The sequence below is a fragment of the Notamacropus eugenii genome, chromosome 2 (assembly GCF_028372415.1).
Source record: "Notamacropus eugenii isolate mMacEug1 chromosome 2, mMacEug1.pri_v2, whole genome shotgun sequence".
Lineage (NCBI taxonomy): Eukaryota > Metazoa > Chordata > Mammalia > Diprotodontia > Macropodidae > Notamacropus > Notamacropus eugenii.
The window spans coordinates 433262224-433274686 of NC_092873.1; the positions used below are offsets into that span (position 1 = coordinate 433262224).

The following is a 12463-nucleotide window of genomic DNA, read 5'->3' on the forward strand; positions in this document are numbered from 1 at the left end:
TGTTACAACGTCTGTTGCAGAAAATGAGAAGGTCGAGACATTTTGTGAAGGGCTTAGTACAATGCTCCAAATTAAATTAATATATACTTTTATACTTGGTGACTTCAATGTAAAGGTGTGAATAGGGAAGGAAAGTGGAAACATATTGGGAAATATGATTCAGGAGTAAGAAATGCAAGCAATCAAAAACTTTTAGATTATGTAGAAGGCTCACATATTCAGCCCTTGGTACAGTACCTGGAATGTAATCGGCTCTTAATATGCTTATTGATGGAGTTAATATATATTATGCATACTTTCTTTAAAACTAGAGTCAGGATGCTTTGGATATAGAAAGCACCAAATATTATCATTAAAATGAAATTGGTTTTATTTTAAGTCAGAAAATGTTTGATTACTGATGTGGGCATTATTCCTAAATCAGTTGTCTATGGACAATCAGACTTCCAATTTGTTAGAGTAATGATTAAAATGATTCATTAAGTCTAAGAATAAAATGAAGGCAAACATATGGGTGCAGTTGTGGCAATGTCAAACTGACCTATTTAAACAACCTTTTGAGATGGGAAATGTGAACTAGACACAAGATTAGACAGTAACTTAGACTATTATCATTTCCAGAGGAGATTTAACTGACATAAATCAATTGTTACGAAGAATCTAAAAGAGGCCAGATCTATCCTAGGTGTCAAATGCTTAATTTCCTTGCCAGTAGATATTCCAGTCAAGGGCAATGCCAGTTAAAAAAATAAATACATTTGTAAGATCTTATAGAAGAGTATTGTGGTCAGGCTGTAAGAATTATTTCCTGACAAAAACACTGAGAAAGGGAAAGACAAGTTAAAAAAAAAAAAACTTGGTGAGGCACATATGAGTCACTCAGGTCTTTCTGACTCCAGACCCAGTGCTCTATTCACTGTTAACAATGAGCTTCCTCATAAAGCATGTGTTGGGGTGGAGGGAAAAACCCATAACAGTATTCCTCCAAGTTTTCAATTTCATTTGAATATCAACTTTTTTAATTTTTAAATTTTATATGTTAATTTTATTCAATTTACAATCAATGCAGTTTTTGTATCTTAATGCTAATAGCTCATATTTGAGATGTAATGTGTCTTGATGGATAAAAGCTTACCTTGGAGTTATGAGAATCTAAGTTCCAGTCTTTCCTCTGATGTATACTGGCTGCATGATCCCCAGACAAGTCAGTTATTCTCCCAGTGCCTTTAAACAACTCTCTAAGATACTAGACTCAGAGTTACCAATCTACATTGCTAGAGGGGATTTCTTCATCATGATTTCCCTGCAACAGTGAAATCATTGGGTTTGGTGGAAAGAAGCAAAAATAAAAAACCTCACATTTATTTAAAGCTTCGTGGTTTACACCATTTTCCTCATCACAAGGCTGTGGGGTCTGTAGTCTAGTATGTTGTAACGGAGAATGTTTTAGATTAAGAATCAGAAGGCCTGGATTTTAATTTCAGCTATGTTGCTTATTATGAGCTTCTTTTACTACTTTTAAAACACTTTGCTTCTCTGTGACTCAGTTTCCTTATCTGTAAGATGAGGAAGTTGAACTAGATGAGCTCTAAAATCCTACAATTCTATCCCCACTATCCAAATAAGGAAATAGAATCTCAGAGATAAAGTGATTTGCCCAGACTCATATAGATGATAAGTCATATAATAATGTAATATATAATAATAGGGGTCAGCACTCAAACCCAGGTCTCCTGATATTATCTCCATTGCTAATTTCACTATATTATGATTTTCTGGATCTTGTTTCTTTTTTTTTTCCTTTAAAAGTCTTGGCTATATTATGTGTTTGAAAAATTAAAATAGGGCAATATAAAACAATCATTTAACTTCTGGACCTCAGTTTCCTCAGTTGAACAATGAGGGAGTATGCTCTCTAAGGTCGCTTCCAGCTCTAATGGCAATCAATCAGTCTACAAGTTTTTATTAAGTACTCATTCTGTGCCAATCCTGGGAATTTTTTTTTAAAAAGAGGTTGGGGGAAGGGTGGATAAAAATAGCTCTCAAGGAGCTCACATTGTCTCTAATGGGGGAGAATATAAAGAACGAATGTCAAGATTGTAGAGAATGTAATGAAACTAATGAAAAGAACTCGGTACATAAAAGAGATGGAGAAGAGATGGAGGGTAAACTCAGAGACCAAAGACATCAGCGGTGAAAGACATTGGATATTTTGGGGCAGAAATTGAGGGGCTTCTTTGGTATCCCCCTATTTTCAGCTGCCTCTTTAGAAAACTACCATTCCCTTTCTCCTTTCTCTTTCCTCCTCCTACCCCTTTCACCCTATTCCTTTAGATAGACTCTCTTTCTTCTTGGTGTTGTCAGTGAATGCAAAGATACTGGCGACAGCAATGTATGCTCTGGGCAGTAAAAGGTACATTAGTCCCTATAATGTCCCCAACGCCAACAACTCTACTTCCTTCTCCTGGATTTTTATAGGGATGTGAATCCGAGGTTACCATTTCTGGGCAGACAGACAGAGGAACTGCAGGCTGGATAAATAAACCATGCATTTATTTAGAAGTTATCCCAGAGTTTGTAGCAAATGCTGACCCTGATGACCAGGGATCTAATCAGAACAATACAATCCAGTAATCCAATAAACATTTATTAAGCATCTACAGTGTGCCAGGAGGCAGCTAGGTGATGCAGCAGATAGAGTACTGGACTTGGAATCAGGAAGACTCATCTTCATGAGTTCAAATGACTAGCTGTGTGATCCTGGGCAAGCCACTTAACCCTGTTTGCCTCAGTTCCTCAATCTGTAAAATGAGCTACAAAAGTAAATGGCAAATCATTCCAGTATCTTGGCCAGAAAGATTCCAAACATGAAGAGTTGAACACAACTAAACCAAACTTAACAAAAGATGCCTGACACTGTGCTAAAAACCGAGCACACAATTAATAAAAATAAAGACAGATCTTGCCCTCAAGAAACTTACAATCTAATTGGAGGAGGCAACACATAAAATTATTCAGAGTTCTGAGGCAAGAGCAGGCTTACTGCAGGTAGAAAGCTAGACAGAGAAACATTCTCAATTTATGGCTCCCAGGAAAGGCTGCAAGAGGGAAACGTCGCCAACTTTCTTTCTTGGAGAACACGATCTTTGTGGGAATTGATCATCCAGTTTCTCCACTGGAACTCAGCCTAGGCCAGTTGTAATATAGGAAAGAATGCTGAGATCATCCATTTCACTCCAAATGATGAGAGGCTGGAAAAAGAGAAAAGCAAGTTAGAGAGAAAAGTGCCTTGAATTTGGGATCCAGGAGACCTGGGTCTGGATTATAGTTCTGACACTTACTAAACCATCTGACCATGGGCCAGACGCTTAACCTCTGAGACTCATTTTTCTCATCTGTGAAACAGAGATAGTAGTATTTGTGCTACCAGCTCACAGGGACTAAAGTGTGATATGAATATGAGCTTTTTTTTAGAGAGAGAGGAGAAGGAAACCATATTTGTGATTTCATTGCTGTGAGTAACTCCTAGGAAGGTAACTCCCATTTGACTCAGATGGACACTTGTTTTGCAATTTATAGTCCTAGGTCTTGGGTGGGAGCACTAAGAGATTAAATAACTTGTTTTGGGTCACATAGCTAGGGTATGTCAGAGACTGGACTTGGACCCAGGTCTTCCTGGCTCCAAGGCCAGCATGAGTATGAGCAGTTATATTAAAAACAGGTGGGCAGGCTGGTATGTGTTCTATACAGGTAGATCTTGATTTATGAAATAGATCTGTTCCTGGACTAGTGGCATGCTAATTGAATTTGTGGAAATTAAATCTTCCCTCTCATTTCATTTGTTATTTCCCCAATTATACTTGTTCTCCAACTTGAAGTGACACCTGTGGATTTAGCTTTCAATTTCTCAGCCTTCCCCTCCCAAGCCTCTTTGTCAAAGAGCTATTTTTCTATGGGGGACAACTACTTACCTCATCAATGAAGCCTCTCTGGACTCCTTCAATGCTTGAAGGCCAATGTCTCCCACTGTATCTGGGGCATACCTTGCCACTGCACCCAGATGGCTCTGGAGGAGAAAAGGAGGCAGATGATGTTACACAGCCCTGCCTCACTTAAGTCAAACTCACTTTCAAGTCAAGGCATCACCCTCCAGATTGGTCCTCTTCGAGAGCAAAGAATGAAGAACAATTTCCTTCTTCTGTACTCTGAGGATTTAGAGTCTGTAGCACTTGTATTGTTCCCCATTGTTTTTACGGGTATATCTTTTGTCCTCTAACAGGTAGGTGATCTCCAAAGTCTCTTTCAGCTCTAGAATTTGGTGATCTATTGCTACAAGATGCTTGGAGGCAGAGTGGAGGTTTCTTTGGTACTCCTCAAATCATAGCTGTAAACCAGTTAAGGGTTGGATTTATGTCTTAGACTTTTTCTGAACTTCCTATAGTACTTAGTACAGTGCTGGGCATACAGTACATGCTAAAAAGAACCCAACAACCCATTTATTGATTGATTGGTGGGATTTCTCTGTTTCTGAAGATCGATGTAATCAAAACACTTGAATTCCTAACTATTTACTAGCTACTTGACATTGGAGCACTCATTTCAGCTATATGAACCTCAGTTTGTCATTTGTAAAGTGGAGATAATAATACCTGGGAAGGGTAAAGATTAATCGACTTAATGTGTGTAAAAGCCTCTAACTACAAGGCACTATGTGGCAGGCATTTTTTCGTCATTATTTTGGAAATGTGAGTTTTAGTTGTGGATTTTATTCAGACAGGCACATCTGTACTTATCGACAAGACAATCTACCTGGCTCCAATCATGCCCTAGGCAGATTCTTAATGATCTCTTGTGTAATCTGAGGTTCTGTCAAAAATAATAAAACAATCCTATCAAGTGTCAACGTCAGGAAAGGTGAGATTTGACAAGTTGTAGAGCATCTGTCTGTCTGTCTGTCTCTCCCCTCCTGCTGGTGAGTTTACACAAATACACACACACACACACACACACACACACACACACACTCTTAGCTTTCCTTATATCCTCCACCGTTTGGCCATCTAGGTGATGCAGTGGGTAGAGAACTGGGTTTGGAATCAGGAAGACCCAAATTCAAATCTGGCCTCAGACACTTACCAGCTGGGTGACCCTGGGCAAGTCACTTAACCTCTGTCTACCTCAGTTTCCTCAACTGTAAAATGGCAACTACTTCCCAGGGTAGTTGTGGGAATCAAATGAGACAATATTTACAAAGCACTTAGTAAAGTGCCTGGCACATAGTAGGTGCTTAATAAATACTTGTTCCTTTCTCCTTCCTTTCTCTTAAAAACTCTTGAAGGTTCTCCCAAGCTTTAAGTATGAGTCAGTGACAGACAGTATGCCTTCTGTCTAAGAACCAGGCTATCTAAGTGTAAAGAGTCTCATGGTGAGAAGATTGGCCACTAGGGAATACATTTTTTTGGTCTCGTTAACCCCTAAAGAAGACAGACAAGGTTCCAATATATGATCTGATCAGTTCAAGGTCCAAGGAAATTTTACCCTCCGTGACAGAGACATAATTCCTGTGATTGTGATCCATTTTAGGAAGGATATTGATAAAGTAGAGCATATCTAAAGCAGGGGTCCCTAACTTTTTTGATCTCATGGACCCCTCTGGCAGTCTGTTGAAGCCTATAGACCTTTTCTAGGAATAATGTGTTCTGTTTTGGTTCTTTGGAGGCAACTAGGCCTAAATGACTTGCCCAGAGTCACATAGCTAGTTAAGTATCTGAGACCAGATTTGAACTCAGGTCCACCTGATTTCAGGGCCAGTGAAAATAATGTTTTGGGTTTTTAAATTCATAATTGAAAGAAATACTAAATTTAATTAGGAGTTAGTAAAAACAAAAAATATTCTCCCCAGGTTGTCAGGCAATAAGCATTTATATAAAAATAATACTCTTTATTAAGATAAGAGCCCCAGAAGGCCTTAAGATCATGTACATGAGGACTGTTCAAAGGAACTGGGGTCCTTCAGCAGGGAGAAGGAAACAATTGGGGCTGAATGGCAGGCTTTCTAAATTGGAAAGTCTGCCAGAGGAGGGATTAGTCTTGCTCTGCTTAATCCCAGAAGACAGACCTCTGAGCACAGGAAAAAGCTCTAAGGAAGCAGATTTAGGCTTGGTATTAGGAAAAACTGCATATACCAACACTGCTGTTCCAAAGCAGGGTGGGGTGGGCCCTCCCTCCCCAGGGAGGCATTAGTCTGGACAAAGACCTGTCAGAGGTGTTCCAGAGGGGATTCTTATTCAGGTACTGGTTGGACTCCATGATCCCAGAGGTTCCTTCTGACTGTGAGAATGTGCGATTGTGTAAAGGACAAGAATGCAGAAAGACCCATCATCTGAACATTGGCTCCGACAACTCCAAACACTCCCCCAACTAAAGTAACTCACAGGATGCCTCCCGGATTCTTGGAAGTATTAATATTAATATGAGCCCCTCAAGGCTTTCAAAGCTCCTTCCTCAAAACAAGTCAAGGAGAGAAAGTACAAGTATTACTTCCTCCATTTACATCTGAGGAAACTGAGTCGCAAAGGACTGTAGCCAGTCACATAGTAAATATAAGAACCAGACTCAAATCTATTGAAGTTTCCATGTTCCCAGACTTACTTTCTAGCACGTTTTCTGTGCCTGCCCGCTCCCCCAATATTCGCACATATTCTTCCCAGTCCTTACCCTGTTCGGGTCACTGTGCCTCAGTATCTTTCCAGTCCACCTCCGCATGCTTCTAGCCTTTTCTGTCCTTCCAGTCTTCTCCCAAGTCTTATTTTCCACACCATCACCCCTTGCCCAGTCTTTGCTCCTTTCCCTCTACATCTCAAGGTTCACTCCCTCAGTTTCTGTAGGGGCGTATTAGAACAGCAACTCCCCACCCCCGTCCCACCTCTGCCACCTGGAGAGGTTGCTAAGAATGTTAACCATTTCTCAAAAGGGCAGAAGAAACTTTATTGAACTGAGCGGCCTCCCCTTCCAACCAGCTTCCAAATTCATTGTCGATTTTCCCGGGCGGGTGCCTCTGTCTGCCAGAAGCCTGCTGGAGAATGGGTGGTTCCAGTGCGCATAGGTGACATACGATAACTCCATTCGTTTGGTTTTCAAAACGCGTTAGCGTGTCTGGCGTTGCGCTTAAGGAGACGGCTGATGTGTCTGTACTGTCCCCCTCCCACCCACGCCCCAATCCGTGTGTCCCCATTCACGGTGACACCCCGACCGCTTCACTTTCCGATCCTTCTCACTCCAGAGGTGTTAGCCTCGCCCCCGCCTCTTGCTGCGGGAGCCAACCGGAGGGAGGAGGGGCTGCCCCAAGACCATATATAAATAAACCAGCCCCTGCCAGCCCAGGCTAGCCCCGCCCCAAGAAGCCCGGCAGAGCCCGAGCACGAGACGCTGCCAGCTAGCAGCGGAAAGCGGACTGCAGCAGTGGATACCTGGGCTTGAGACCCACTGGGCCTAGAGAGGTGTGGGGATACCCCCTTCGGGAGGCAGGGAGTTGGAGCTGGGCATTGGTAGAACAGCTTCCCAAGGAAAGTTGGGGAAAGTGGAATTTAGGGGTGTGCGGTTGGCTTTGTCTGCCTCCAGCTTGCTTAGGAAGCACCTGGCTCATCCACTGAGTGTTCTCTTCCTTCTATATCTTTCCGTGAATCTCCAAGCTCAAACCCAGTTCTCCCTTCCTATTTCCACCTCCATCTAATTCCCTTTTGTAGCCTTTCCTCTGCTTCCAAAAACTCTTCTTCCTCTCCCTAATTTCTTTTCTTCCTCTTCCCTACTTTACCAGTCTTTTATTTCAAAACACTTTTGTCCCATCTAACCTCCCATCCTTTCTTTCCATCCTCTACCACCTCATCACACACCCCCTCTTCCCCACATCTTCACCTTCCTTACCTCCATCTCCCTCCTCTCCATTCTTTCATTCATCCCCCTCCTCTCCATCCTTTCATTCATCCTCCTGTACACCATCCCATGGATAACTTCCCTCTCTGGACTGTCAACACCACCCCAGGGAGCTCCTTTTCACCCACAAATGCCACCACTCCCTGGCTGGGTCGGGATGAGGAGCTGGCTAAAGTGGAGATTGCTGTGCTTGCTACCATCCTGGTGCTGGCAACCGGGGGCAATTCAGTGGTGCTCTTGGCCCTGGGCTGGCCAGGCCGCAAGCGTTCCCGGATGCACCTGTTTGTGATGCACCTAGCCCTGACTGATCTGGGTGTGGCACTCTTCCAAGTGTTGCCCCAACTGCTGTGGGACATCACCTACCGTTTCCAGGGGTCTGACCTCCTCTGCCGGGTGGTCAAGTACCTACAGGCCCTGAGCATGTTTGCCTCCACCTACATGTTGCTGGTCATGACCTTGGACAGATACCTGGCTGTCTGCCACCCACTTAGGACCCTCCACCAGCCCAGCCGATCTGCCTACCCCCTCATTATTGCCACCTGGCTACTTGCCGCTGGCCTCAGCCTCCCCCAGGTCTTCATCTTCTCACTAAGGGAAGTGAGCCAAGGTACTGGGGTGCTAGACTGCTGGGCTGACTTCCGCTTCTCCTGGGGACTTCCGGCCTATATCACATGGACCACACTGGCCATCTTTGTCCTTCCTGTGGTAGTACTCATAGCCTGTTATAGCCTCATCTGCTATGAGATCTGCAAAAACTTGAAAGGCAAGACTCAAGGTTGGGGAGTAGGAGAAAGAGGCCAGGGGGCTGCACAGGGAGGGGGTACTGCACTCCAGGCTCTTACTGGGGCCAGCAGGAGCTTGCCATCTCGAGTCAGCAGCATCAGCACCATCTCCCGAGCAAAGATCCGAACTGTGAAGATGACCTTTGTCATTGTGTTGGCTTACGTTGCCTGCTGGGCGCCCTTCTTCAGCGTCCAGATGTGGTCAGTGTGGGATGAGAATGCTCCTGATGAAGGCAAGTGGGTGTGTGTTGTTGCGGGGGAGGTTAGAGGCTTGGACACCATGTCCCTCCCCTAGCCTTTCCTTAAAGGAAAAGCTTTTTTCCAAGGCCAAACCAATGGTGGGCCTCTCCAAGAAGCAACCAAGGATTTACTGCATGGTTTGTGAGAGAACCTACATTGTTTCTGCCATTCATGAGTGGGGGACAGAGAGGGAGTGGTTGTGATCTGGTCCCTAAGAGCCTCTTTTTTATGTCACCCAGGACCCCTGGGAACACAACTCTCTCCTAAGCTTTGTGGTCTGGGGAGAGGTAAGGAATGGGAAAAGAAAAGTTGCAGCTATATGTGGGGGATGCTGCATGTTCAGAGAACAATATTCAAAAGCATTTCTGCTGCTCTGGAGAAAAGTAGGGTACATCATTCTGGGGGGTTGTGAACTCTGTGTGAACTCTGGTCAGATTTGGCTTAGATGAATAATGATAATAATATCTAACATTTATATGTCATGGTTAAGGTCTGCAAAGCCCCTTTCTTATATCTCATTGGCTTCTTACCAACTGTGAGAGAGGTCCCATTTTCATTCCCATTTTACAGATGAGGATACAGATTCAGAGAAGCTAAATGACTTGGATACACTCATACAGCTCATAAGTGTTTGAGAAGGGAGTGGAACCCAAGATTTTTTGACTCTGAGTTCAGCGTTCTATCTGCTACACCTGAAATTTCGTGCAGTTTTGTGTCAGTATAATACAGTGTGGCACATCCCTCTATGTATACTTGTAACACACAGGATTCAGCAGTTGTTCTAAAGAGGCCCTGGGAGAGGAACCTCCTGAGAACCTTTCAAGGCCCTTTATCAACCAGAAGGGCAAAAACCCTGGAGCTGATATTGACCGTGCACTTTAGTATTCACAAAGCATTTTCTGTATATTATCTCATTTTATATTTTCTCATAACATTCTTGTGAGGTAGGTCCTACAGGCATTATCCTCAGTTTTAAAGGTGAGGAAGCTGGTGGTTGGAGAGGCAGGTCAAAGGATCATGTGATGACAGATTTAAACCTAGGAAGGACTTCAGAGGCCATCTAATCCAGCTCCATCATTTTACAGATGAAGACACTGAGATCGAGGGAGATTAAGGGATTTTTTAAAGTAGGTAGTAGGTATGGGGAGAGAGGACAGGAGAATAGGCCTTAAAGTTCCCTGCCGATCAGGCACAGGGCTGCTCAATTCCCATTAGCTTTCAAGGAATGCTTCAGTCTCTTCTCATATCTCTCCCTTTAATATAATTTGACAGGTCTGAAACCATATTCTATTTGTGAAGTGAGAGTGTTTATGTTTGGCAAATGGTGAGTTTGGCACTGCCCAGCAAAATTAGCAATTGGTGGCACAGTGGAAAGAGCATTGGGCTTGGAATCAGGAAGTCTCATCTTCACCACCATATAAAAATGACATATATTTTATACATATAAACATATTATAGATACATAAACTATATATTTATATATGAAACTGTATATACTTATATATAAACTATATCTTTATATACACTCACACACATATATAATTCATACATATGTGTATATATACATATATTTGTAGTAACTCTACTACACTATTATTATTATTAAATAATTTTATTTGACTTTACTTTATATTTCACTGTAGTACAAAGAGTGTTGGACCTGGAGTCACAAGCCAGGGGTTCAAACCCCAGCTATGCTTCTTGGTTCCTGTATGACAGTGGACAAGATGGTGTCCTCACTGGTAAAATGAGGGATTTCGATTGGGTGACCTCTGAGGTCTCTTTCTGTTCTAGCTACATTCTCCTGTGGTCCTAGGCCAGGTTGTGAATCTGGACTTCAGCCCTTATTAGCTAAGGTAACCTCAGTTTCCTCATCTTTAAAATGGGAATGATAATATTTGCTCTTCATACATCATAGAGATGTTGCAAGGAAAGTGCTTTGTAAACCATAAAGCCATTTACAGGTGTTCCCCAAGTCTAAAACTGACAGCTATACTGAGACTTTGGGAACACCCTGTATAAATATGAATTGTTCATTTTTTTGTTGTAGTCATTATTAGTGTGTGCACTGGCCCCAGACCATAGCAGTTCTGGCTCCTCCTCTTCCTCCTCCTCCTCTGATGATAATTAGCATATCCTTCTTTGTGTCCACAGCCCGTAGTATGCACTTAATGAATGCACATAATGCCTGACTGACTTCAAGGTTTACAAAGTACTTTATATATGGTATCCCATTTCATCCTCACAACTACCTTATAGGTAGATGATATTATTATTCCCATTTACAGATGAAGAAACTGAGGCTGAGAGCGATCAAGAGACTTACTCAGCTTGAAGGCTGTAAGACAGCTTGTAATCATCTAAGGTGGGATTTGACCTCAGGCCTCCCTGACTCCATGGACCATGACCCCTCATTGCCCCTGGTTGACTTAATGTGTTTCTCCATTGGCAGATTCCACCAATGTGGCTTTCACCATCACCATGCTCCTGGGCAATCTCAGCAGCTGCTGTAACCCCTGGATCTACATGTGTTTTAGCAGCTACCTACTGCCAGCCCCAATGCGTGACCTCTGCTGCGGGCAACCCCGAACCAACCTGAAGAGACAGCTTTCCAATGGCAGCCTCTCCAGCCGTCGGACCACCCTCCTTACCCGGGTCAGCCATCCTCCCCAACTCAGCCTCAGTGGGAGCCTCCGGCCAGAGAAAAACCTGAAGGATTCCTTTGCACCCAACGATGATGCCGTCACTGAGACCAGAGACCTCTAGGAGAATCCCTGGAGATACAGAGAGCATCCTTTAGCTTGGGGGTGGGGTGGGGATAGACTTCTGTCCATCTTAGTAGAAATGGGAAGAGGGACAGGGAAGAGTTTAGCGTGACCCCTCTTGAAGATGGAAATGTTGGCAGGGTGATCCTGGTCCCTAATGTAGGGACATTCAGGGATCCTATGTCCTCTTAGGTTGTTTCAAACACATATGCATTTCAGATGACCATTATGTAGCTGTGTCTCTTTGGTCTAAGATATTCAGCTCCTGCTAGCTCCCATGACCCGTCCTGGAAGCTCAAAATTCAGTTCTGTCGAGCACAGTCTGCCATCTCCTTCACTGATATTTCAAAACTTCAAGAATCTCTGGTTTGACTGATACAACTCCTTCCTTGACAGATCATAAGCCCACTTTAGATTGGTCAATCTGAGGATGTACTTCTTCACACTTCATCCATTATCACTAGGACTGTATTCAAAACTTTTGTACCCTGGCCTATGGGATGTTTAGGGAGAACTAGTACTTCTGACGTGAGGGCTTGCTGAACCCTTTTCAGGGCTGCTTATCTACCTTTGGTATCCATCTGGCACTCAATTCTCACCTGTAGCTCCAAGAAGCCATGTAGCATGTAGCTTGCTCAGTGGCCATATCCTAGTAAACCACCTCAGCAGACAAAGATGGGTTGAGGGTAACTGATAAGCCTCAGTCTCATTAGTGATTTAGGGGGGGTAGCTGTCCCAAGCATT

The 12463-nt window shown here is 43.3% G+C and overlaps 1 protein-coding gene and 1 long non-coding RNA gene across 2 annotated transcripts; one reads left to right on the forward strand and one right to left on the reverse strand.

Annotated features, from left to right (window-relative positions):
- Positions 1-2532: 2532 nt before the first annotated feature.
- LOC140524144 (uncharacterized) lies at positions 2533-6874 on the reverse strand. The gene is made up of 3 exons (XR_011973581.1): positions 6718-6874; positions 3972-4066; positions 2533-3251 (listed from the first exon to the last, which is right to left on the reverse strand). It is a non-coding gene; the product is annotated as an uncharacterized lncRNA (long non-coding RNA).
- Positions 6875-8001: 1127 nt separating this feature from the next.
- On the forward strand, positions 8002-11720 carry AVPR1B (arginine vasopressin receptor 1B). Its single transcript, XM_072638598.1, has 2 exons — positions 8002-8947; positions 11407-11720. Exons 1-2 carry the CDS (start codon positions 8002-8004, stop codon positions 11718-11720), a joined length of 1260 nt encoding a protein of 419 aa, XP_072494699.1.
- The last annotated feature ends 743 nt before the right edge of the window (positions 11721-12463 follow it).

Excerpts from the sequence above, each read along its gene's own strand:
- AVPR1B (XM_072638598.1), top strand. The coding sequence starts at position 8,002 with ATGGATAACTTCCCTCTCTGGACTGTCAACACCACCCCAGGGAGCTCC. Across the intron at positions 8,948-11,406 it reads TGAGAATGCTCCTGATGAAG|ATTCCACCAATGTGGCTTTC; the intron begins GCAAGTGGGTGT and ends CTCCATTGGCAG.